Source organism: Chrysemys picta, chromosome 1 (genome assembly GCF_011386835.1).
Source record: "Chrysemys picta bellii isolate R12L10 chromosome 1, ASM1138683v2, whole genome shotgun sequence".
In the NCBI taxonomy this organism is placed as follows: domain Eukaryota; kingdom Metazoa; phylum Chordata; order Testudines; family Emydidae; genus Chrysemys; species Chrysemys picta.
In genome coordinates, this window is record NC_088791.1 from 300,828,924 (window position 1) to 300,856,741 (window position 27,818).

General features: G+C 41.5%; 1 protein-coding gene across 2 annotated transcripts in view; it reads left to right on the forward strand.

Annotated features, from left to right (window-relative positions):
* LHFPL6 (LHFPL tetraspan subfamily member 6) overlaps nt 1-27,818 on the forward strand; it is a 199,169-nt gene that overhangs the window by 2,053 nt on the left and 169,298 nt on the right. For both annotated transcript variants that reach the window (XM_042842767.2, XM_005305610.5), the window contains exon 2: nt 554-1,116. In XM_042842767.2, the coding sequence (XP_042698701.1) occupies nt 732-1,116 (385 nt within the window). In that variant the 5' untranslated portion in view covers nt 554-731. The remainder of the gene's footprint in view (nt 1-553; nt 1,117-27,818) is intronic.

Here is a 27,818-nt window from a genome sequence, read left to right on the forward strand (position 1 = left end):
ATGGAAGTCTCATTTTACTCATCTGTGAATTAGGTGCTTTAATACTACTTATGTAACTTCCCAAGGGCCTCAATCCTGCAAAGACTTATTCAGATACTTAACTTTACTATGAGTCGTCCCATTGAATGCATAAAGTTAAGCATGTGTGTAAGTCTTTGCAGGATCAGGGCCTCAAATGTTAAGGATTAAATAGATGTTTTCCTTTCCCCTGTGTGAAAGACCAACACAAACAACAGAGGAAAATGACTGACTAACTTACTACGTGGAGGCGGGGGGGACATTGAAACTGGCTCTACAGTACTGGCAAATGAACATAGTAAAGAAAATGGAATATTTATTCTCTAATCTCTGTCAGTTGTGGCAATTCTAGGTGCTATTTGTAATAATAGTAGGGAAGCCATTTTGAGGTAGAAGTGTGATTTATGTGAACAGTGTCTCATTGCTTTGAGATTCTTGGGAGGAACGCACCACAGAGAGTGGAACTGATTATTATTTATTTTATTACTTTAATATTATTGAATTTTTATTTTCCTCCTTGTTATTATTTAACCAGGGACCTTCATCTTCATGACGGAAGACAGCGTCATGGCCTTTAGGATTCAAGATTTTACTAGGCTGAGGATTGACCGGGACTGAAAGATTCTGGGTTACTCATAAATCTCCCCAAACTAACACACACACACACAGTCCCTCTCTCCTCATTGCTACCATTATCGGTTGTGAGTAGAAAGATGGCATCCAGCCTTACTTGCACTGGGATGATCTGGGCACTTCTCTCCTTCCTCTGCGCTGCTGCTTCCTGCATAGGATTCTTTATGCCATACTGGCTGTTGGGGTCTCAGCTGGAGAAGTCAGTGTCCTTTGGCACTTTCCGGAGGTGTTCCTATCCAGTGCGGGATGAGAGCCGCCAGACTACAGTGATGGTAGAGCAGTGTGGCCGCTACGCATCCTTCCAGGCCATCCCAAGTGCTGAGTGGAGGATCTGCACCGTGGTGACGGGGCTGGGCTGTGGCCTCCTCCTTTTGGTGGCACTGACTGCACTCATGGGCTGCTGTGTGTCCGAGCTCATCTCCAGAACTGTGGGCAGGGTAGCAGGAGGCATCCAGTTTCTGGGAGGTAAGTCACAAGCTTTTGGTTCCTGTACTGTGACTGCATTATTTTCTCTATTCTTACGATAGCACCTCTGCAGGTTTCAGTTAACCTTGTTCATTCTCATATACTGAAGTTCCTGCCAGGCTGGCATTTAACCTTTCAGAATAGTATGCTGCATTAAATCACTTAAAACTATTATTAGGTTGTAAAAGTACAATTAAATTGTAAGCGCGTTGGGGAAGGGATTGTCTTTTGCCTTGGGTTTGCCTTGACTTCAGTAGGGCACTGCAAGGGGGTATGGGTTTACCCACTTGGATCCAACTGCAGGGTCAAACCCGAGATTCCAACTGGAGAATCTTTATTATAGAATAGAGAATCCAAAGCCAGAAAGAATACAGCTTGACTCTCAGGTCCTAGGTGGAGTTTGCAGTGCTGACAGTTAAGGAGAAATTTTTTTTCTTATAGATTGAGATCAAATTTGACCTCAAAGTTCCTGAGATATTAAACTTGGAACCCCACAATGCTATGCTCGTAGAGTCATTTTTCAGAGTAAAGCATCACGGTATTGTTGTAAGTGGTGCTGGAACATTGCATATGTTCCAGCAACACTTTCCTCTTGAATAACCATTCAAATGAATGAGATTTTAGGCTGTACTATTTACAGTGAGGTTATGTATTTCAATGGCATTCAGCGCAGAAACCATCAAAGCTGCTATGTTTCACCTGTCCTGTGATAGCCATTTCTAGGAGTGCAAATTCAGAAAGTATAGTTGTGTGCTTCATTGGGACTTGTAATTCCTTCCCCTCCAAACAGGGCTCACACAGTAATGAAATGGAAATAAATTGTTAAGTATATCACTGCAAACAAGACTGCACTACACAGTTTAAAGTTGAAAATCAGGGGAAAGGAAAGGAAGACTCTCTGGGCCAGATCCTCAGCTAGTGTAAGTTGTAGGTCCATTAAGGAGCTCATTTACATCAGCTGAGAATCTGACCCAAAGCTTTGAAGTAATTGCTACACTTAGAAATAAACTGACAGTTACTTCAGCCTTCTGTCTGCTGTGTGACCTATAGACATTTCTGTATTTAATATGGCTCACAATCTGGAAGAAAATAGCAACGCCTTGAGAGAGAATTGTGACAGTAACTTACAGTTCCAAAAGCCCACTTTGTCATGAAATTCTACCCTCTCCCCTGCCCGCAGGCAGAGGGATGGAGAGATATTTGATTAAATAATATGTGTGATCCCACTCAGACTGGTTATTTTCACTTCCACCCACCACAAAGGCTTCACTCCTGCTTGCTTTTTAGCCACTGTTTTCTGTTTTCAATTTGTCTCTAATCAGATGATTTTAATTTTAATTGATCCAGTTTTTGTGGCAGCACTCCCCCTTTCTGCAGGCTTGCTGGCCAGGCTGCCCCTGTGTCTGATTACAATCCATGCTAGTGAAATATGACAACCTCCACAGTCAATATTGAGGGAAGGGGAACAGGAAGAGTGGAAAACTCACAAATCTTTGTGGCTTTGTCTTGTGCTGTAACTAGTATGCCACCCCTTTCTGACTGCTGATGGAGACTTGGAATCAAATGTGATGAGGGAAGAGGCATCCTTAAGGTTACAGTGCAAGCCAACAGAGTTTTCCAGCATAGACTGCAAAACAATTTTCCAAGGAGGGGTGGACATAAGTGTTCAGAGTTTATTTTCAGTAGGTGCAATCCAAAAGATCAGTGAACTTGTGAAAATCACAGACAACTTTACTTACAGTTCAGAAATTATTTACACAGCATGTGTAATTTCCCCCTCTACTGGGTTTTAGGGTTATCTCTGATTTCGTACAGCAATGCTGTAAAATGCCCAAGAAATGAACTTAATTAAAAACCATCACTTCTGAAGGTACATAAAAAGCAACTTAAGGCCTTAGGGATGGGGGATGGTGTGGTGGGTCAGTAACTTGGACAAGTTAAAGGGACACTGTCAAAGTAAAGAACAGGGGTCAGATCTTTAGCTGGTGTAAATCTGCATAGCTCCATGGTCTTAAGGAGCTATGCACCAGCTGAAGATTTATCCCAATTTTCTCCCCCAAAACCTTACTATTACTCTATGTATATTACTAATCAAAGCATAGATTATTGAAAGGAAAAGTATGTTAACTATCCAATGTATTTTTATGCTGTTTGTTTATCTTTTTGCCTTTCACTCAGTTTGGCAGTGATTCTAGGTCAGTCAGTTTCACCTTCTGTTTATAGATGCTTTCACCTTCTGATTCTTCTGCATCAGCACACTTGTTGTGCCTGCTGTCAACAACTTAGGGGGAATGTTTGAATGTAAAAGACTATTAACTGACGTTAAACACAAACATAAAAACATGATAGATTTTCTAGCTCATGGGTTTTGATAGGTACTACAGTTATGGGCACTAAGTGTTTTAAAAGGCACTAACTTGGGTGAATAAACTAACTGGCCAAATGCCTTGTAGTGGGAGACATAAGGGCAGGTGAGAACATGATACAGTTCGGATAGTGATTGGAGGCGGGCCAATACTGACAAATTGATCTGATTGTCCTGCTCTGGTATCAGAGGCTTTTTACTCTGCCTTTGAGATGATGTGGGTGGGCACTAGTAGACACAGGGCCTGATTCTCCTCTTACCTGAGTGCAAATCAGGAGTAACTCTAGGGAGGTCATGGAGTAACCCCCGTGTAAAACCAGCTAAGCCTGCCCTAGTGAAATGGTGCTAAGGCTTTACAGCTGGGGTTTCACAGAGTTGTTGCTGTATGTGGCAACCAAGAGTTAGTTACTCATGGCTGCTTACCATAAACCAACTTCTCTCCTGAAAAATGAATGATAAAACCTGCATGAAACTGCAAATCCCCACAGACTAGGAACAGCAGTTTCAAAATTGGTTTGTCTGGCATTTAAGAGGCTCATTTACTGTTTCAGAGGATCCTGAGAGTGGGGTCTGTATATATTTTAAAACAATACTAGGATACTGTGCTCTGGGGTTCTTAAACTTTTTCAGTCTTAACACAGAGATTGCCTTGTGGACTCTTCCCTCCCATTCTCAATCACACAAACCACTTCCCATCCTAATTATGATCCCAATATCACTGCAGTGATTACAACAATTGCTTACATGGAAAAGTAACATTAGGAAAGTGTTTAATGTATATTTAGTTTCTTCTGATGCAATTAGCAGCCAGAAACAAGGAAAAGGAGCCAGCACCATTTGGCTAGCCAGCTCTCTGTTGACCATCAGTGGCCCACAGATCATAGTTTGAGAACTGCTACTGCTGTAGCTGATACTTTACAAGCACTTTTGCTGTATTGTTTCTGAGTACTGATAACCAATGCAAAAGTTATACTGTCTATAACCTCATGAGGGCACAGTTATGTAGATGCATACAGTCTTCATTGAGAATAGTAAGTGCAATGTATCGAGCTGGTTTACTCTGAATGTTTGGAAGATTGAGATATATATCATGTACCTATAATAGACTGTACTGAAAGGTATGTCTTTAAAAATAACTGTAAAGTTTAACAAAAACTAAAGTTTAACAAATCTACAGCAAACTGTACTCTAATTATCGATCCTCTTTTCATTGCAATTTGGTTAGATATGACATACTAATGTGATGAATAATTTCACTCTCTGAATGAAGAGCAATCAAATTAAAAGCACAATGAACTAAAAGGTTACCCAGTTTTATTACACACAGTGTATCAAAAGATACAGTATTTCACATACAGTAAATTTAAAGAGCATGATGCTAGCAAGGTGACTCTTCATAAAAAGGGTCAGCACACGAAAGAAAAGAACTGAAATCTGCACTTACTAAGGCAAAACTCCCTTTGACTCTATGTTGAGCCATATTCAGGAGTGAAATGATGACTCACCATCTTTGACACATCTCTGAATTAGACCCATTGATCTTAACTCTGCGATGCGTGTTGTCACAGATCCTAGCGAGCGCCCCTTTTTGGCCGTCCACTAGGAATGCCAAAGGGACTCCAAGCCTTTGAACTCTGAATTGTCAAAGGTGTTTCAAGCTCCATGAACCTGAATGGAGTGCAGCCATTGCACCAACCTTAGGCACACTCACAGGGCCCAGACCTTCTATCTGGAACTTCCCCTCTGCGTGTTGGAACCTGCTGTCCAACCACTTACCCCTCCTGGCTGACCCTTCAGACTCCCAGTACTTAAACACACCCTCCCCCAGAACTCCACCACCAAGGTCTGATGCTTTTCGTTTACAAATTTGACTCCCTCAGAGGCACACAGTATTTGTGAAGGTCTCTCTCTCTCAGTCACTCACTCTTACTTTGTTTAATGTATCAAACTTTATGCTCTTTATATTTCATCATGTAAAGCACAGGAGAATACAGATCATACCAAACAATAAAACCTTCTGCACACAATGTCCCTCATTAGCTCATCCTTCCCTTGAGAAATCATCTGTATTCTCACAGGCAGGCAGAGTCTTCCACCCCATTGCCTACCTTGCCCCTGCAGCAGCTTCCTGCATTTTAATGTTTGTAGTGCAAGATGGCTGTGTCTCCTCTCATTCCCTCTTGTCAGTCCTTTTATAGACTCCTGGTGGGGTCACCTACTTCTTTTGTTCTGCCTTTTGGTAATTTTCCATTACCCTCAACCCACCCATCCCTTCAGACAAGAGGAGAAAGTGTCTTCTCCCAGGCAGAGCAAACCTATTGTCCCAAGGTGTTTTACTTTGATCAGCTGATCACTGAATAGTGATCATTCACCATTGTCTCTGGCCTGGAAGAGACATGACACAAGTCTGCTAACTCATGGGGGGTCCACAGATATATAGTAATTTCATAAAATCAAAATTCAGAAGTGGTCAGGCTGAACCCCCAGTTTGTTATGCATCTGAAAAGTGAGTTGCTTTTCTGTAGGTAAATCTGGTGTAACTGACTAGGTTGCACTGTCTTGATTCTCCAGTAGTTTTTACACCAGAATTCCACAAGTTCCGACAGGAGTTCCATTTGGAAATGGGAGGAGCCAAATGAGGAGTCCCTATTTCTCTCTCTTCATTCCCTTGTGTCTACACCAGGTGCGACTGTAACCCATGAACACGGATGGCCCTTTTATTGTAGCTTCGGGAATTTGGAACATTTGGCTATATAGGAAAACAGGCTCAAGCAGTTTCTAAGATAAATTCTGAAAACATCTGCAGAAGAAAAATAACCCTCGGGAAAAGCCACTGTAAAGTTCCTCAAACCCTGTGCTAGGGCAATAGTCATGTATTAACTTGCACAGACGCTTGCCTGCTCTTGACAAACATTGGCTAGATGCGGAGGATAGAGCTGGTTGGGAATTTTCCACCAGAATGATTGTCTGATTGAAAACACCCTTTATTCAAAATCAAAATTTTCCATGGGAATATTTCAATTTTGCACAAAAAAAATCAAAAAAAAAATCAAGTTTTCCATCAGCAAAATTGAAATGGTGACTCCCAGGCTGCCTAGCTGGAAGGCTCTTGTCAATTTCAATTTCTGTCTGCGGGGAAACAGTGAAATTGACAAGAGGTTTCCAGACAAGAAGATGGCAAGCCAAAAAATTCCATTTCACTTGTCTCTAAGTGGAATTTTTCTGGAAATCCCTTTGTGCAATAAATATTTGCATTTTTGACTTTTTGTCACAATCTGCAATTCCCCCACCCCTTCAAAAAACCATGACAATTTTTCACAGGAAGGGATTTCCATATTATGGCCTGCTCTAGTTGAGAACCCTACAGTCAATAATCACATGAGGTGTTTTGCCACTTTTTCCTCTCTCCCATTTTTCTGTCAGGTAGGACACCTCAGTGACTTTCTCATGGGTTCGGGTGATCATCCATGTTACACAAAGACAAACTACATCTTTTACACACACACACCCACACCCACACCCCTACCATAAAAAGATGAAAGCATGGAAAGGAACATGTGCCTCCCCAGAAGACATAGGTGCCGACTGCATGGGTGCTGCAGTGGGTGCCCAGCACCCACCGGTGGCCTTGCGGATCAGCTCTTCCCTCTCCCTTCCAGCGCCTCCTAACTGGCGCAGATCAGCTGTTCAGCGGTGGGCAGGAGGCGCTGAGGGGAAGGAGGCGGAGTGAGGGTGGGGCGCGCTCAGGGGAGTGGAAGGGGGTAGAGCGGGGTGGGAAGAAGCGGGGCAGGGGTGGGAAGAGGTGGAGTGGGGCAGGACCTGGGGCAGAGCAGGGGTTGAGCACTGCTGGGGAAATGAGAAAGTCGGCACCTGTGTCAGAAGACATCAACATTGAGGCAAACGAGGAGTATGGCATTGCTTGATGTTGTTACGGAGTAGAATCTCTGTACATTAGCTTTATGCTTCAATTAAGAGCGGCCTCACAGCTGCTCCAGTTCACTCCAGCTGCCCCACCTGTTTTACATAGAGACAGAGTGCAGTGTATATTTGTGCAGACCACACCCCTTTTTGGCTTAGCCTCAGCACTTCTGGATATTACATCTTGGCTTCCAGAGCCAGCCACTTTGATCACTAGTGGTAATGTTTAATGCCCACTTTACACCAACTTTACAAAGGTGCATCTGCCTACAATAATGTAACACCATACAGAATAAAACGCATTGACTCCAATGAGAGTTTTACCTTTGCAGGCAATGCAGGATTAGTCAGGCCATAGGTAAGGTGGTTATTGTGGGAAGACATGATAAAAGGAAAGACATATAAAAGTCTGCCATCCTGAGCAGATTTTGCAGCCCATATGGTAGAACATTAGGTAATAAGATCCCCTGCTGTATGCTTGCAAAAGTGACAATTTAAGGACATTTGGACAAATTCAGAAGCGAGTCTATGATATAATTTACAACTTGTGGGCTCCCTTAGTGTGTAGATTACATCAATTTCACCTCTCTTACACACACATAGACACACACACACACACCTTAGTCAAGTGTAATTCTCCCCTCTTAATGTTACCTCTGAGCCTGGCCCACTGCATCTGACTGTAAGGGAGTCTAAGTTAACATACACTTATATGGGTCAGAAAAAAATATAAATTTAGACTCTCCAGTTGTCACTTAGACTCACACTCCCCTCGAAAATTTGATCCGTTTCGTTGGCCTAAACCTTGTGTCTTCCTACTTTAGTCAGCTGAGAGAGAAAGGGGCAGATCCTCAGCTGCTGTAAATTGGCATCCCTCCGTTGAAGCCAATGGCATTATGACAGTTTACACCAGCTGGCCCCAAGTGTTGAGGCTGTTTGGTTGGAACACTGACCTACATTGAGAATGGTTCCAAACATGAATGTAACTGAAAGAGATGTTAATGGGTGTGTATTCATTTGTTTACAGTGAGCTGTGCTATTTTTGCAACAATTTTTACTACTACAATAAGCTTCAGCTAAGTAAGGAGAAAAATTCCATGCATGCCAAATTTCAGCCGGGAGCAAATTTTTTAAAGTCAGATTATAAGCCTCTGGAAAGCATGTGTATAATGGAAATGCTGATACGCACAAAAAAAAAATGAAACAAAAAACCCTCCAAAAAAGAATGATGCTGCTAAAATATTGGGAAGAGTTGCTTTCCTTCTCCTTTCTTTGCTATTGATGTTGAATATAAAAATACTGTGTGATGCTTTGATTATTGTTGCAGCTGTTTGGAGTTTAAGCAGAATTTTGCATTAAGACCAGACTTTTTGATCTAAAGAAAACTCCGAGTGCTGTTTTATTTATATATAGAAATGCTTGCTTGTCTCATTTTTTAGCTCCTTTTTCATACTGGAGAGTAACAATACTTAGCACTTGCATGGTGCTTTACATTTCAAAGGGTTTTACAAACATTGACTAATTAATCTTCAGGAGAATTGAAGTTCATAAGGATGTATTATCTCCATTTTACAGATGGAGAAGCTGAGTCACTGATATGCCGAGTGATTTGTTCAAAGCCAAAATGGCATCAGTGACAGACCAAGAATCAGGAGTTCTTAGCGCACAATGAATCTCATGCTCAGCCCACTACTAGGCCTTCCTGTCTTGTAAAACAAAGTCAAATGAAAGGGCTTATTTGTCATACTAATGAAAATCTTTGAGAGAGACACCGATTCACATTAATGGAGACGGGGGGGCAGATATTCAGCTGGCATAGATCAGCATTGCTCCATTGAAGTCAGGCCCAAGTTTGAGTTATGCCAAGAGAGTTTGGCCCAGTAAGTAAAGGTGATTCTATCAAGAGGGGATCTCTGTAAATTTTGTCATTTATAACTATTATAGTACCACTCTTTTTGCAGGCTATGTTCAGGCCCTAGGCCCCATCCAGCAAAGCGCTTAGGGACAGAGTGTGAACCCCTTACTCACAATGGTGCGCTCTTACTCACCTGAGTAGCCCCATTCACTCATGAGTTAATGCTTGGCTGGCCTGGGGTTGTAAGAACTCGGTGGGCTGTGCAAGCCCATAGGATAGAAGCTAGACAGGTCCAGGAAGGGTTGGCCTACCGCAGACCCAGCATTCAAAGCTTGTTTGGAGCTTATGTTGCTCAGAAAGCTACCAACATATTCTGCTGGATCAAGCCCCGAGAGCAATGATAGAGAATTATATGGTAAGAAAATTTATTCTAAAATAAAGATTATAGAAAATATTCCATGTTCAAGCTTTTAAAATAGCAACAGTTTAAATTAAAATTAATTGGAAGGAGTTGGGAAAATTCTGTGCTCCTGTGCTGTGGTGTAAATCTGGAGCGATTCCAGTTAAATCAGTGGAATTACTCTGCATTAGTGTTGGAGTAAAGGAGAGAAGAAATTTGGCCTAGAGTTAGTAATTTTGTTTCTGGGTTAAAAGACTCCGCTCATTTTGCTTCCTGAACACATTTAGGTGTTTGAATGTTATTGGAAACTTCACTTAGTCAGTGAAATGTTGCAGTATTTTCCAATTAGCAATGAGATCATGTGCTGAGGTCCCACAGACAGTAAAGGATTGTTCCCGACAGCACATTTTTCAGGGCTTTGTCCAATCCAGTTTTAAATGACTTCTTAATGGGGCTTTTCTCACTTCCTTTGGGAGACAGTCTATAGGAATTCCATTAGAAATTTTTTTTCCTGATATTCAGCCTACATTTTCCTTTACTTAATGTTTACTTTAGTATTACTTCTCTGTATATACCTTCTTTTACCATCTGAACTGTGGGGCTTTGGCTTTCAAAGGTCTAATGAAAACCTCTTCTAACTCCTTAATCAGGAAGGTGAGGTCAGACACATGGCTTGCAGACTAGCAGTGCAGTTGTTTTCATATGGCATAGCAAATAGGAAGGGGCTTGACCTAATTTAGAAACTAGAAGTCACACAGGAAGGAAGGGCTAACTTTGCAGTCACATGACCTCACAGGCCAGAGTGACAATGTTGCACATAATGGTCCATGACAGTCCCCTGCCAGTCACTTCACATGTCTTTGTTTCTTTAGCTTAGGCATGAAAAGTTGCACACAATCAACAAACCCGACATTGTCAGATTATGCCATGGGCTTCCCATGATGCCAGGAGTATGGCTCTCATTTACATTGCTTATATTGATGTAAGTCCTTTTACTTCAGTGGAGTTGCCACTAACTTGCACTGGTGTAACAGAGCAGAACTAGGCCCTCCACCGCCTCCCAACTGTGCTTTCCTTTGATACATCACTCAGGGCCTGCTCCTGTTGAAGTCAATGGCAAAATTCTTCAACTTTAGTGGGAGAAGGAGCAGGCCTTATGGTTCAAACCTAGCAGTTCCTCAACATTGTCAATTCCTACTGAAGCTAATGAGACTCAAGGGTGCTCAGTTTCTTCGAGATGGTGCACAGAACCTTTCAGGATAGAGCCTTAGACCCTGATCCTGCATGCTCATGTGCTTAACTTTAACGTCAGTGGGACCATTCATGTACTTAGCATGTGCTTAAGTGCTTTGCTGGATCAAGGCCAGAGTGCTGGGCGCCTTGCAGTATCGAGCAGTAGATCCCTGAAAGTGTTTTTTTATGATAACTGACTATTTTGAGTATTGATTTGTAAGTAAAATTTACTGCTGGGCTGACACAGAAAATCTTTAACTGAACTTACTACTAGTTGGTAGGAATTTCATGGAAATCTCACATTTTATATATATATATATATATATATATATATATATATATATATATATATATATAAACTTACAAAAATTATTATAAGACACTCTTATTTCTTGTTACATGAACCAAAATCCTCAGGAGAGAATGCAAAAGAAATGCACTGCCCCTATAAACATTCTGTATCGTTGCTGTGGTAATGTAAAGATTTGACCTTTCCTTTGCAATCTGACAGTTCAGTTGTCTGGTATTATTCCTGAATAAAGATGCCTTTGTACTATAAAGTGGCATTGTTAATTCCAGAAGAATGGTTTTCTAATCAATGCAAAGGGATATGGAGTTTGTCTCTTGCTTTAAGGATAAAGGATTTGAGATAAAGCCAGGAATGATCAGTCTGGAATGATAAAAGCTGCTTCTAAAATAAAGCTCTCAATGAAAGGGTATGAAACCTGCTTATGCAGTAGAGTACAAGAAATAGCCCTGAGGTTTCCAAAGAAAGTGTGCTTCCTGACTTCTTCACAAGTTTGGGCTTTTGTCTCTGGCTGGAGCTACTGAAAGCCAATTTGGGACTAAGATTTTTTAAAAGAGAATGAACTTGATATTTAGAACACCATGGGCAACTCAGTTTGGCCACAATACAGTAGAACTCCAATTAGCCAAAGTGTTTTTTAAAAGCATTCAGATTAAAAGGGTTGCAGATGCTTTGGGTAGCAATGCATTTTGCTAGGGGACCTCAGTGAGTATGTGTGAGTGAATTTAATGATACTTTGGTTTAACCAGGACATAAAGGAGGTTAAACCCTATGTGTAATAGGCACCCTCCAAACACTGTAATACTTTTACAAGCTTTAAAAGTAATGAAGTGATGTTTGGGGGTTTGTACATCTGCCTATGCAAATTTGCACTTCGGTCCACAGTTATTTATTATTATATTACTAATTTAATCTCATAGTACAGCCTAGATGCTCCAACTGAGATCAGGGCCCCATTGTGCAAGGCACTGCACATAGAGTAAGAGACAGTCACTGCCCCAGAAATGTTGCAGATGAAAGACAAAACAGGTAAAAGGTGGTGGAAAGGGATATAGCATTCAGTCTAAGTCAATAGACAGATGGCTTGCAAATGTTATGTTAGTTCTATGATTTTTGTTTGTGTGGTTGAGATTTTTTTAAAATCTATCATGTTGGGGCAGGTTTATATAGTTTAATGTGTTATAAATATAAATAACTGGGCATTTCTAGCCACTGTGTTCAGTGCAAGGTGGACTCCTGATACTATTGTAATACAATAATAATTATAAGTTTTCCAGTCTTTTAAATCATTTGTAGTGTGCAATTTTAGTCCTACATCTGCTCAGATCTTAACTCTCATGGCAGTCATTAGCTTTGCTCCCCATTCCTGGGGACTCATTATCTCACACCAGAGTACATCACTCAAAATGGAGCAATACTTGTGTAAAGGTCTGTATTGCCAACCCCAAGCATTCAAAAACCATGAATGGGCCCCTCAAAATCACAGGATTGGCTTAAAAATCATGAGATTATAAAATGGTAAATTGGGGGTTCTTTATATTTGCCTTCTGGATTTTGAGCCTTTAGGATTTGTGTTTTTCGCTATAACTCTGAGGGCTAGAAACTTAGGGGTTTTTTTTTTTAAATGAAGGCTGAGACTTTCATGCAATTCCCTGACTTCAGGGCAGGGGCTATAAGGCAAACAGAGTTGGCTGCAGTGAGAAATGAACCAATCCTATCTGTAGAGTTTTACAGAGCCATTCAGAAAAACATGCTTTCAGCTTGACTTCAGTGGAGTTACTCCAGATTTACACCAGTGTCACTGCCAGCAGAATCTGGGTTATTGGGCTATGAGCTCACACTGGTGGAAACCCCAGTGAAGTAACACTAGTATAAACTAGAATCAGGCCTTGAGGCCCAATTCTCAGATAACGCCAAGCTGTGAAGGGTGAGACAAAGTAGGATGTATGTCACCTTTGTGCTCCCCTGATTTCCAGCACTGCTACAGACCAGCTCATTCCCCAGATTTCAGAGTAGCAGCTGTGTTAGTCTGTATCTGCAAAAAGAACAGGAGTACTTGTGGCACCTTAGAGACTAACAAATTTATTAGAGCATAAGCTTATGCTCTAATAAATTTGTTAGTCTCTAAGGTGCCACAAGTACTCCTGTTCTTCATTCCCCAGAGTAAATCAGAGCAGCCTCGGGGATGCTCTAAGAAGTTACACCAGCAAATAACACTACCTAAGGGACTATACAACTTTCCTGCCCCTTTGTGCCATTGGTGTTCAATGGGACTGCTCCCTTGAATAAAGTTCTACACATGTGTAAGTGTTTGCAGGCCTGGGCCCTTACTTTTTAACATGTTTCAGCTTCCTATGGGATGAAAGATCCTATCTACTAAACATACAGTATAATTATTTATTAATGTTTTATAATAGAGCGCTGCTTTGGAAACCACTCCTTTTGTGAGCAATGAGCCCTCCCCCTTGAATGGTGGCCATTAGTTTCTGATTATCTTATTTTATTTTTTGTGCCTCACTGGCAGTAACGCAGTCTGAATTCACTCACCATGTCAGCACATTTGAGTGTGGGGCTGCAGCTAACTTGTGCTGAACTATCAAGAACTCCGTTCAGTTTGTTCCTCTTTTCCATAACAGAATGAAATAAAAATTGTGTCAGGAAGGAGCGCTTCTGTGCTGCATTCAGTGACCTGAAAGAGCTGTGACAAACCTTCAACTAGGGAAGGCAAATTCCATATTGTGCACTAAGCCCTGGGATCCGATCTATGAACACAGGAAGTCTGGAGGATATTTTAACTTTTCATCTCATGCATAAGAATTACATTCTGTTTTGATCTCATGGCAGAGAAAAGTCGCTCTGCTTATCTCATCTACCCTAGTGGCTAGTCTGATTACAGAGCCCCCCTTCCTGGCACCTTTTTAAATTCAGTTTGGCTGCCTGTGTCCTTGGCACTCAGTGGGTTTCATTAAGTTTCACAGCAGTTAGTTTTCATTCCCTGTGTGGCACTTTTTTTTAATCAACATTTGACTCTAGCGTAATTTCAGGCAATTGTGCTTTTTGCAAAGCACTTGCACAATAATAATTTTGCTGAGCAGGTTTGGAAAGAAGATTCAGCTATGATTGTATCACTATGTAAAAATGAATGAATAGGAAGATGTTTCAGCTTCCAAAGTGTTTTTTGCTTGTGATGGTAAAATAAAATATAAAGAAGCTTCTGCTTTTTTCAGTAGCTGAGCGTCTGGTCCCTTGTTTCAAGGAGCGTAGATAAATAAAGGGCCTAAAGGTTGATATCATTGATTTTGAACACTGTCATAATTGCAGAGTAAAGTACTATATGGAGTCTGCAAATTCTATTTCCTTAGGGATAATGGCATTTTTTCTTTCAAGTGGAATTAGTGAGTAGCTGTAGAATACTGAGCCAACATATTTCTTTATTATTGTGGGTCAAACTTTTCTGAAGCTGTAAGTGATCCCTGGATGGCAACTGAATATGAGCTTCTTTAGCAAGACATAGGTCCAAGTTTTCAAAAATGTATGCTTAATGTTAGGCTCCTGGTCTTACATTAGCCAAAGTGATCCGTGATTTGGGAATAACTTCCTGGAGACAATATAAAGGGTCCCCATTTTCAGTGGGTAGTTGTTTAATACTTCTGAAAATCCGGCCACTTTAGAGTCTCTCACATTGGACACCCAATAATGAAGGTGTCCAAAAATCACTAGTCATTTTGAAAATAAAGGGCCTAAGGGTCAAATTTTCAGGGAACCTAAGGCCTGGTTCCCTGCTCAGGGACCCTGGGTGGAGCAATGAGGGAGTTTGTTTAAATCTGCTGTGTCCCTGGGCTGCTGCCTATCTCAGGGTATGTCTTCACTACCGGGTGGATGGGCGGGCAGCGATCGAGCCAGCAGGGATCGATTTATCACATCTAGTCTAGACACGATAAATCGATCTCCGAGCGCTCTCCCGTTGACTCCTGTACTCCAGCTGGGCGAGAGGCGCAGGCAGAGTTGACAGGGGAGTGGCAGCAGTCGACTCACCATAGTGAAGACACCGCGGTAAGTCGATCTAAGTACATCGACTTCAGCTACGCTATTCATGTAGCTGAAGTTGCGTAACTTAGATCGACACCCCTCCCCCCCCCCAGTGTAGACCAGGCCTCAGGGCCTTGTAAGTACCTCCTGCCTGGTAATCTTCTCCAGTCCCTTCTTGTGGACAAGTGGTTTCTCCAGGCAGCTTCCTCCACTCTTACCTTAGGGCACTTCCTCACTGTGGCTTTCTGTCTCTCCAGCAGCCACCCTGGTCTGGCTGGGCTGCAGCCTTTTATCCTTGCTGTCCTTAGCCTGCCTCTAGGCTACAGCTAGGGAGGTGATGACTTCCCCTTTTAACCCTTTAGTATCTGTTCCCTTGTAGGATCTATACACCCCATCACAGGCAGCTTTATCATAGACAGCTAATCCTTTATATAAGGGATATTTGCAAATGCAGATATTTATGCTGCATATACCTTATAATTCTATTACAAGTTTAGTAGAAGGCTTTGTATTGTTCCAAGATGATCAATTCTGTAAGTCTTTGTATTGTTCCAAGATGATCAGTTCTGTAAGTCAATGGTGATGAAGACTGACTGTCTCGGTCCTTATTGTTTTTCAGCTAGAAGGACGAAAAGAACAGTTAGGTTATGGATTGTGACAGGCTGTGTGTGTGACACGTGTGCACATACACACATCCATATACAGATGGTTATTAATATTTTGGAATCTAAGTTCAAGTTAATACTTGACATTCCTATAGGTGTCAAGGTGAAATGAATCAGAACTCAAAAGGTGTGTAGCCTTATTATATCATGCTGATAAAGGTGAACATATAACCCATTTAGAAAGAGCCCACTGAAATACAGAATGTAATTTGGCTTTGAAAGAGGAGTCTATCAAACTAACTGCTCTGTGGATCAAACTCCCGGCTGGTGTTAATCAAAGTAGCAGATTTACACCAATTTAGAATCTGGCCTAAATGGGTGCAATACTCCATTCACTTAATAAGTTGCTTGGAAACCTTCTCACTTATAAAATATTAACATTTTAAACATGTAAAATAATCTCTTGAAACAGTTCAGATAAGCAGCCTCTTTCAAATATACGAACTCAGGATATTCTTAGTCAATGAAGCTTAGCATGCAAATGCTTTCACTTCAATTGCCCTCACAAGGATAGTCAAAATTTACACTTGGTTGTGATTTTAGACTATATTAAAGACTTTGCAGTCTCTCTTTGTAATAAAGATAAGATACTTGAACAAATTTCTGTAAAAAATAAATTAAAAAAACCCAATGGTAATCTTTACACATTTCAAAAGATTGTAAATTCAGAGTGATTGAGAGGCTGTTTGAATACAATTCAGGGCAAATCTACTGTGCAGTCATATAAAATAGAATAAAGTGGGATGAGCTTTTTAAGAAATTGTGCTTTTATTTGTTCTTGTAAAATGAAACCCTAAAGCAGGAATAAAATGCAGCATTGTTAAATCACTCCTCCTGGTCTCCAAGGGAAGACACAATAGTGTATGTCTGTAAATAGGTCATAATTGTCCCCAGTGGACATGTAAGTTACAGCTGTAGTTTTCAGGTGGTAATGTACTTTGTGATTATTTTTATTTTAGTTTATTTTTTGGATCTGAGTGTCTTTGTGGACCTTTTCAAAATGAAGGACACCTCCTAGTAACTAAGCAATTCTAAATGAGGGCACCTGAATGCAAACTCCTCCATTCCCAATCTGCAAGGATGGTGGCAGATCATTTGAATATCAAAGGGCTGCAAAGAATTTAGAAACTTGGCTCAGATTTTTTTTTTCTTGGCTTGGCAACTACTTCCTCCAAATCAGTCTGAACATGGAATTCTGTGCTTGTTTCTGGAATTTTAAAATCAAGATTTCTACAGAGCAACCAGGAAAAGCAATGGATAGGAGAGTGCAAAGATTGGGTTATATTAGCCCCTCTTCTCCAGCTTCACTTTAACTTGTACCTTTTTCTAGCTGCTTGATGTGAAGATTACACCGGTTGAGACTTCTTTGACAGATGTGTATCTTTCGCCACTGTTTACGTCACCTCTGAATTTGGTCCAATGTGAGCTAAATCCTGGTCCATTGAAACCCATTGACACCACTGAGACCAGGATTTTACTCTGTCTGCAAATCTTCTCATTTGAATTAATCCCTGATTTACACACTTCCAAATTGTGCTTCTTGCCTTCTTCACAGAAGAATCTTTATTAAAGCAGTCATTACTATCACACAGTCTCTGGATTTATGGACACTGGATTTATGGCTCATGATAACAATCTGTAACCCATTAACCCTCCTTTGTCCTATGACTGCAGAGGTGTTAATTGCCCTTTTCACCTTGAATTGTCTTTTGCAACATGTGCTAACTCCTTATGCTAAACAAGCTGTTCCACCTTGTGTTTAGCTGTGGAACTCTGAGTACCTTTCCCAGACCTGAAGAAGAACTGTGTTAAGCTTGAAAGCTTGTCTCTTTCACCAACAAAAGTTGGTCCAATAAAATAATATATTTCACTCACCTTGTCTCGCTAATATCCTGGGACCAACATGGCTACAACAATACTGCAAACAGAGATTACAGATTATTTTTAATTTATACAGAGGATACAGAATTGAAAAAGAACAGAGGATAAAGAATTGAAAGCTCTTCTGTTCCATGAACCATAGGTGCGGAAACTAGCGGTGCGGGGGGTGCTGCAGCGCCCCCGGGCTCCCAGCCCTGTACCCAGGGTCCCAGCAGCTGGCCCCATGCGCCCGGGAATCTGCTGCTGCCCCATGCCCTGGGCTTTGCTCCCGGCCTCAGCTCTGGGGAGAGGGGCGGTGGACAGGGATAAGGGGGTTGGCTTTCAGCACCCCCACCATTAAAAATGTTCCAGCGCCACTGCCATGAATAGGTGGGACAGGTGTTTGCTTTGAGATCTCAAATACAATTTCACTTTCAAAGTGAAATTGGATTGCAGTAAGCTAAAGGGACAAGCTGTCTAGTTTCCAGTAACCTTGAACAGTACATAAACCAGAAAGGAAAGCAGACATATGTCTGCAGTCTCAACAGGTTTAAATGCAAATTCACTAATTCCAGTCGGAATTTTCCTTGCAATTTATCCCCAAATACCTGAAAGTAAATCTGAGAGGGCAGATGAAATCTTTAGTGTGACCCACAGTTTGTCAAACTTATGTTACTGAGAACGCTGATCTTTCAGATGGATAACAAAAACAAAGCATGATGGTCAAAAATATAGGGTTTGGAAGAACTTAAAACTGCATGTGGTTAATTTTTTTAAGACACACACATTTTTTCTGTAACCTCCACTTTCATGATTTGATGTCAGCAAATTATGCTAGTCAGCCAATGATAGCAAGGTAAAAAGGAAGAAACTGATAGATTACAGACCAATTAAGTACCAACTATCTGTTTTGGTATTCATATAGCCATCATTACTGTAGTATCTGAGCACCTCACAGTCGTTAGTGTATTTATCTTCACAACACGCTTGTGTTGCTTCTTAGGGCTAATCTACACTGGCAACGTTAAAGAGCTGCCGTGGCAGTGCTTTAACGTAGTTTGTGTAGTCGTGGCAGAGCACTGGGAGAGAGCTCTCCCAGCGCTCTAAAAAAACCACCTCCATGAGGGCACAGCTACCAGTGCTGGGACACCCCTGAGCGAGAAAGTTGCAGCGCTGGAAAGTGCCAGTGTAGACAAGCCCTTAGATACAGTTCCCATCCAGTAATTGTGGCCTACATTCTTTGTTCCCAGATGTATACATTTACCTTTAGCCATATTAAAATGAATATTGCTTGTTTGCAACCCATTTACCAAGTGATCTCGATCAGACTGAAACAGTGACCTAGTCTCTTCATTTTTTGTACTCCTCCAATTTTTGTGTCAGCTGTAAACTTTATCAGTGTTGATTTTATGTTTTCTTCCAGGTCATTGGTAAAGGTGTTAGATAGTGTAGGGCCAAGCACTGATTCCTGTAGGAGCCTACTGGGAACATACCTGTTCAATGGCAATTCCCCACTTACATTTACTTTTTGAGACCTATCAGTTAGCCAGTTTTTAATCCATTTAATGTGTGCCATGTTAATTTTATATTCTAATTTTTTAATTAAAATGTCATGTGGTAACAAGTCAAATGCCTTATAGAAGTCCAAGTATATTACATCAATACTATTATCTTTATCAACCAAACTTGTAATTTAATCAAAAAAAGACATTAAATTAGTTAGACAGGATCTATTTTCCGTAAAACCATGTTGATTTGCATTAATTACATTACCCTTTTTTAGTTCTTTGTTAATCAAGTCCCATATCAGCCGCTCCATTATCTTGCCTGCAATCAATGTCAGACTAATCTCTGGTATCTGGATCTACTCTCCCCACATGCTGAGAACAATTTATGAAGAGCATAGACTAGATCTAACATGCAGATTGGAGAGAAGATTTTAGCCCATAGATCTCATGGACTGTAATAACCTTCAAAGCCATTATGCATTAATCTGTTGGGTAAATACGCGTTCAAAAGATTAATGTAATGTGGATTATTTACCCTTTTCAAAGGAGCCATTATGTGTGGTGTAAACTCATATTCAACCACACTTTAAAAATGTATCTTTGATCCCAGAAACTAATAGCTCCATGGATTACATGTCATTTAACATATAATGCTTTGCAGCAATCCATAATATACAATGTTAAGACAGAATGACATGTTTTAAAAAGTTGTGATTGTGCATGAATAGTAGATGATTTTCAGGTTGGCATCCCAGCTAAAAGAAAGCCCCCCCTCCGCCCCATCCTGAAACCTTTCTTTCTTCATTGTGAACTCCAGACTTCCAAGAAGTTGAGGTTTTTTTCCTTTTATGGTTGCATTAGAGGTTCAAGAAATGAGTGATAAATGCAGCTAACTGCAATAGAGGCTGTGTGTGCTCATTGAAATACAGAACCGTGAATGACCTGGTTCCTGTCCCCAAACACCCCCCTTGCAGTCTCCTGCGCACCCCCAGGCCCTAACACTGGGGTTACTGTTCCACTTCTCCTCTTGAGCCCTAAGGACTCCATGATAGGCAAAGTGCAAATAAGGTCCAAAGACATATTACTCCCAGTGCATTTAGACCTTAGAATCCCACAACATTTAGCCCATCAGTGTATCACATACCACGCTTTAGCATCTTCCACCACATCTGGGCTTGTCTTTGGTCCTCTCCTGCTCTTCTGCCAGGACAGCCACCCCAGCCCTTCCAGCCAGAGTGCAACCTCACTCTTGCTGGTGGGGAACCCCTCCTCAGCCTCTCTGCTGGGAATTCATTTTCACCAGGGGAGCATCCATCACTGGCCCTGTCCCATTGTCCTCTCAGCTCAGACAGGCCAACAGGTAGGTCTTCCACTCTTCTCCTGGCCCTCAGCCTCTCGCTCTCCGATATAGAGATATCACCAGGTAAGCCCTTCCACCGCTTCCCTGGCTTCAGCCCTCTGTGGCTTGGACGTCAGCAAGCAACCCCTCTATTGCTCTTCTGCCTATAGTCCTCTCCAGCCCTAGCTCAGGAAGGGTGGCCAACACATACCTCTGCTATTTTTCTGCCTTCCCCCAGGGACCTCCTACAGCTTCCTTCAGGTGCCTCCTCCCTCTCTGAGTTGCCCTGATCCATTATAGGCCCAGATGCAGCCCCACTCTTAATTGGCCAAACGGGGAGCACCTGTTCTAGCACAAGAGATCTGGACCTGCTTCATTTAAAAAGGACCAACGACCCCCGGAAAAGAACCTGTTTATCTCTTGCACAATGGCCCTGTCACTTCATCAGTGCGAGGAGGCCCTAAAGTTGGCATATCTTGTCATCATGGACTTTCTCCAGTGTACAGGGAATGCCTGGGTGGTACTTAATATATGTGAGATCTCTACACTACCCCAGGCATTTTCCAGGGGGGAAAGATCTGGTCTGAGCATTGCAGATACTCCTGGCTGCCCGAGCATCTTTTTGTGGCCTTTGGTAGCGAGACACAAGTTGGAGCAGCTATAGCTTGTGCTGAGATCTGAACTGATCCCTGGCATGTCTCAGAATAGGGGGAGAACAAAAGTGGCGTTGATTAGAATTGGATGCATAATGTGCTACCAAATGACACAAATTGATACTGCAGGGCTGTTTCCACAAATATACATGTGTGCTTACAAGCCTAATTTACACATGCAGTTATCAGAGTGTGCAATAGAGGATTTGTATGTGCAAATGGCTAGTTAGAATGTTTCTGTATTTTTGAAAGTTATTCATATCTTCCCTTTTGTAAGTTTGCTGTACATATTTTGTCTTTTATAAAGCATTGTTGATTATTTTAAGTTTCTAGACTTACTTTTTATTTAAAGTATTTGTGTGAAAACATATTGGTACTCTTTTATTTATGCTGTAAGACAGTTACATTATACTCCTGAACTTTCAACAGCAATTGTTCAATGCCTCTTCCATCTTCTGATTTAATTATGACTTTATAGATGTCTCTAGGCAGAAGTCACAGAAATAAGTCTCTTCAGGTTGCTCTGTTGTGTGGAGCTCCTTCTGCATTTGTATAATGAGCTTGGTTGACATCTGGCAATGACATAAAATAGACTTTTTGTCTCTACAGTTCAATGGAATTGTTGTGATAATAGGCATCAGGTGATGTAGCTTCTTGCTTATGTGGCAGGCGGTCCATGGCATTATGAAAAAGAACAGGTGAAATAAATTCTAGAGGTACCTGCTACTTTTAACATTCCTCTTCCAACTTCATACCCAATCATTTCAGGCTGTGGTATTGCATGCATTTTTATCATGGAAACCTTCTCCAGCCTTTTCAACTGCTGCCAGACTGAAATGCTTACTGACCGTATTACAATTTAAAATTCAAGTATGCTTCCAGCTTTCAGTAAAAAAGGATTTTTTACACAATAAAGGTATTTCTTACAACATTGCTTTATTTAATACCTCTTTGTTGCTATGAGGACTGAATTCAGTTGCTGGAGTCCCTATTCCTCTCAGTGCAAATTCTGTTCTTACATCTATTTAACTCCAGTGATTTCAAAGTAAATATTCCAGGCTCACACTGGGGAAACTGAGATCAGAGTCTGGTCCCCCTTGTATGCCACTCTTAAATCTCTAAAGGGCATGCAGGCACAACTCCATTGACTTAGATGGAATTCATCCACTTACTCTGGCGTGAACTTGGCCCACCGTATGCAGCTTTTTCTCCCCTTGCTCAGATTTGTTTGGTTTCTAATATTTAGCAGATTTGACTTTGATCTGTATAGTTTTTAGCCCACTGAGGATTACTGATCTCATACTGGGATCTAAGTCACAATCCATAAAAGGCACCATTTTCAGCAGTGCCTAAACCCCAGATCCTAAAAGATATTTGTATACACTTGACTCCCATTGATTTCAGTGGGGTTTAGGCACCTAAATATGTTTGAGGATCTGAGCCTAAGTGATTTAGGAGTTTAAGTCCCACTGACTTTCAAAGACTAGACACTCCATATTCCCATTTATACTGAATGGGCCAGATTCTGCCACACCTACATACACTGTTTGAGTAACGTCACTGAAATCAGCGGTACTACTTTGAGCCAATGAAGATTTCCAAAGATGAGGCTAGATTTTCATTTAAACAAAAAACATTCTGATTAATTTAACAGCTGGTTAAACTAACCATTAAATTAGCTGAAGTCATTAAGACAGCAACAAACACAGAATTTACCTTGAAACAGTGAAGAACCTGTCTGATCGTTCAGTAGTCTCCAATGTGACCTGAATTTGTTCAGTCTTAATCTGCCTCATGAAACTCACTTTCCCACTGGGAAGTAAAATGCTCTATCATTAAAATTGCTGTTCCCAGAGAGAGAGAAAGAACAATCTTCTTTACTGAACCAAAATACTGAAACAATGAAAGGGAGTTCTAAGGCCTCTTTGGAATTAATATTTTAATACATATTTCCTACCTGATAAATATTTATTTGGACTCTAACGAATCACTGCTTTTTTTATCTGTAATAACAACAACTCTTAGTACTTACATAGGACTCAATCTCTTAAAAGCTTTGTACAGACACTGATCCTCACAATCACTCTGTGTAGATAAGTGTTATCATAATTTCACAGATGGGGAGGTTGAGGCAAAGCTGTTTGCTGGTTCAGCCAAACTTGAAGAGGGAGTGAGTGGCAGAATTGTGTTTGGAACTCAGGAATTTTTGATTCCCATTGTCATGATCAACCCACTGAGTATGCATATCATATATATAAGTATAAAAATCGCCTTATTTTTAAATATGTACAAAGATGGACAGATCAGGCTTTCCTTGCAAACCAGTACTTGCAAAGAAGTCTTTTTAATATATTACATTTGTTTTTAACCTTTCAATCAAAAGATATTCCTGATTAACTACAATAGGGCAGATTCTGTCTGGTTCCGACTAACAGCACAGTAGTGCTGGAAGACGTATGGAGCCTACCCCCCTTGCGCAGCCCTCACAATTGCAGTCCTTGCATTTCCCCTACCCCTACTCCCATGGGCATACACAGCACACTGTGGGTGTGATCCAAAGTCAACTGAAGCTCAAGGAAGAATGGAGCTGGCCGCAAAGGAATTGGTGAGAGGGGAAGTCAGAGAGGAGGCCTGGCAGTTCATAACCACCAGAGGCAAGAAGTCACAGCAGCGTTCTGCATGGTTGGAGACAGATGAGGATAGGCAAACTGTGGCCACCAGAGAGAAGAGAAGCAGGAGGAATCCCACACAGCTAGCCGTTTCAAATCGATACCAGGCCCTTAATGTGGAAACTTTGGAAGATAACTCTGAAGATCCCACAGATTCAAGGGAATCGAGAGATGTATGGGAGACATGTGGATGGCAGCTTGGCCCAATCTGTAAGACAATCAGGCTTGCCCACAAAGAGTTCTTCAGACATCCAAGGAAGACACATGATCTTTGTTGGAGATTCATTACTCAGAAGAATTGAAAGAATATTCTACAAGAGACAGACAGACAACAGGACAGTGTGCTGCCTTTCGAGAGCCAAGACATGAGACTTCACTCTTAAGATTGCACAGGCTGCTGAGGTCTATGGGCAAGGATCCATTGGTGATGGTTCATATCAGCACTAATGACACTGCATTGTGGAATATCTCACAGACAGATGACTTCAGGGAACTCAGAAGCATACTGAAAAAGAAAAATGTCCAAGCAGGTTTTGATTTTGTGGAACATTGGTCCACTTCTCTGGGGAGAGACGGTTATATAGGTTGAATGGCCTCTAGCTCAGTAGAGCGGGAACCAATATCCTTGGGGACAGGCTGGCTAGAGTAGACAGGAGGAGGTTAAACTAATAGCAAAAGGGGAAGGTAAAAAGAGGGAAGATATGAGCACTCAGCACAAAATTGAGATATTGACAACAAAATTAACCAAGGAACCAAAGGACATGGAGACGAAATTATTGAATTGCCTATACACTAATGCTAGTAGCCTGAATAACAAACAAGAGGAATTGGAATTGCTCATTGAGGAGCATAAATTTGACCTAGTTGGTATTAATGAAACCTGGTGGGATAATTCACCTAACTGGAATGTTAAAATCAAGGGTTATAACCTATTTAGGAAGGATCAAGTGGGCAAAAGGGGAGAGTGAGTGGCACTCTTTGTCAAAAATGGCATTATCTGTTTCCGAGTCATTGATCAGTCAGAAGAAAATGATCTTGAATACTTATGGATCAATGTCCTAACAGATAAAGCACACATTTGGGTATTAGTTGGTGTCTGACCACCAAACCACACTAGGGAACAGGATGACCTCCTCCTTATGCAGTGTGTAGGGAAAAAAAGCTGCGTGATCCTGGGGGGGGGCCTTCAGTTTGAATGACGTATGCTGGAGGCCTCGCGCTGCCAGTACTAAAACTTCCTTGGAATTTCTAAACATTATAGATGACAATTTCCTAACTTAAAAAGTGTTGTTGCCAACATGGGGGAATTCTTTATTAGATCTTGTCCTAACAGATAAAAGGAACTGATCATAGAACATCGTGCAGGATATTTCAGTAGTGCCATCATTCAATATCGGTAGTGATCATCACCTACTGAGAGCTAGACTCATGTTCACTGTGAAGGTGGAGAAAAAGGCGCTGTGTATGGCGAACAGAAGGCACCAATCAGTAGCTTTCAACAAGGCAATCCTGAAGGAAAACCTTTCTAGGGAAGATTGGAGCCTCCTGGACGACTGCAACAATTATTATGAGAACTTCAGTAAGAGATTGAAACAGTGTGTGAAAGAGCTGAACGTAAAAGATCTAGAAGAGCTAGCGGAAGACTCTCGGAGAATACAAAGACTTTATTGGAGAAGAGGAGGAAAATGAAAAGGAATGGTAGTGAGAGGCTTGAGTACTCCCTTCTCTTCAAGCTCATATGAATGAAGTTGAAGGAAGACTTTGAGAAATTTCAAACCAAAAAGCTCCTAAAGGCGGCTGAAGATCATAAAAGTCTCAAAAAATGCAAACGGAAACTGGCGTTGTACAGGTCATCATTATCGGCTTTGAAGAACGGGGATGGAGAATCAGTAACTGATCAAACAGAGATGAAGGCAATTTGCAGGGATTTCTATACCCGGCTGTTTGCATCTCATATAGACATCCCAATGCCATCACTTCAACAAACCGATGAACACATACTCCCGGTTCTCATTAGCGAAGTCTGCCATGCGGTCCATCAAATGAAAGAGGGGAAGGCTCCAGGTAAGGACAGAAGTGCTTAAGGTGGGAGGTAAGGAACTTTGGAAAGCTCTCGCCCAAAGGTTCAGCCACTACCTGGAAATCCAGAAGATACCGTCCAGTTGGAAAGAGTCCAATACCATTCTGTCGCATAAGAAAGGCGATCGAGAAAATCTAAACATCTGCCTGCTTTCGCATATTTATAAATTGTTCACTAAAATAATAACATTGACTATCGTGAAACCTGGATGAACAGCAACCTAGAGAGCAGGCCGGCTTTCGAAGGAATTATAGCACGATAGACCACCTCTTCACTCTAAACCAACTACTAGAGGGCTCAAGGGAATATAAGTTCCCTTTGTGCATTGCCTTCGTGGACTATGAGAAGGCGTTCGACAGCGTAGAGACTAATGTCATTCTTGAAGCTCTTTCAGAACAGGGCATCAGTGCGAAATATATCACATTACTAAAGGAAGTGAACTCTGGCTGCAGCACGGACATATCGCTGTTTTATACTCCCCTCCCCTCCGAATCCCCATCAAGAAAGGTGTGAAACAAGGAGATACAGTTTCACCAAAATTATTCACAGCCTGTCTTGAATTGGTTTTTCGACAAGCAGACTTGAAAGGTGGGATTAATATCAACGGCGAGTGGCTAAACCATCTCAGGTTCGCAGATGATATAGTGCTGATAGCTGAAAATACATCCCAGCTTGAGAGAATGCTTAAAGAACTGAACGCAAAAAGTAGTCAAGTCTGATTAAAAATGAATCAGTCGAAAACGAAATACATGAGATCAAATGCTCTGCCAAGAACCCAAATAACTCTTGTAGGAGAGCAGATCCAAGAGGTTGATAAATACTTTTAATTGGGCCAGGAAGTCAACATACACCACGATCAGAAAGGTGAACTGTCATGCAGAAAAAAAGCTGGATGGTGCGCATTCAATGACATCAAGGACACCCTCCAAGGAAAGATCAGCAAAACAACTCGTGCAAATCTTTTCAACTCGACCGTGCTTCCAGCAATGTTATATGGCAGCTGACAAAGATTGAAGAACAGCAACTGTCTGTCACACAGAGGGTGATGGAACGAACATTTTTGGGCATTTTGCTCCGCGATCACATCCCCAACGAAATAATTAGGCAGCAGTCTGGAGTGTGAGACGTTGTTGAAAGCAGGCTCAGCAAAATGCGGTGGGCAGGACATGCGGCCCAACTCAACAACAATAGATTGACCACAGCTATATCCGAGTGGTATCCACGAGAACAGAAGTGGCCACGCGGTCGGCCTCCAAAGAGGTGGGATGATTTCATAACAAGGTGATATGGACAAGCATGGCGAAGGATGGCCAGAGCGAGAGAAGATTGGAAGATATGTTGTGATCGGCTCAGTCTCAACTGATGAAGGACCGATAGTCTACGCAGTCAAGGCAGGTACAAATGATCATGATTTGATCACATTTATACTGTGTAAGCAGACTAAAGTCCAGACCAGTTACATACATACTTGGCTAAGAAGGGGGCCAGTGTGATGCTGTCGCAAAAAGAGCTAATGCAATCTTGGGATGCATAAACAGGGGAATCTCAAATACGAGTAGAGAGATTATTATACCTCTGTATTTGGCACTGGTGCGACCACTGCTAGAATACTGTGTCCAGTTTTGGTTCCCATAATTCAAGAAGGATGTTGATAAATTGGAGAGGGTTCAGAGAAGAGCCACAAGAATGATGAAAGGATTAGAAGATGTGCTTTATAGCGATAAGCTAACTAAATATTTAAATCCAGAAGTACCTACATGGGGAACAAATATTTAAGAATGGGTTCTTCAGTATAGCTGAAAAAGGTATAACACAATCCAA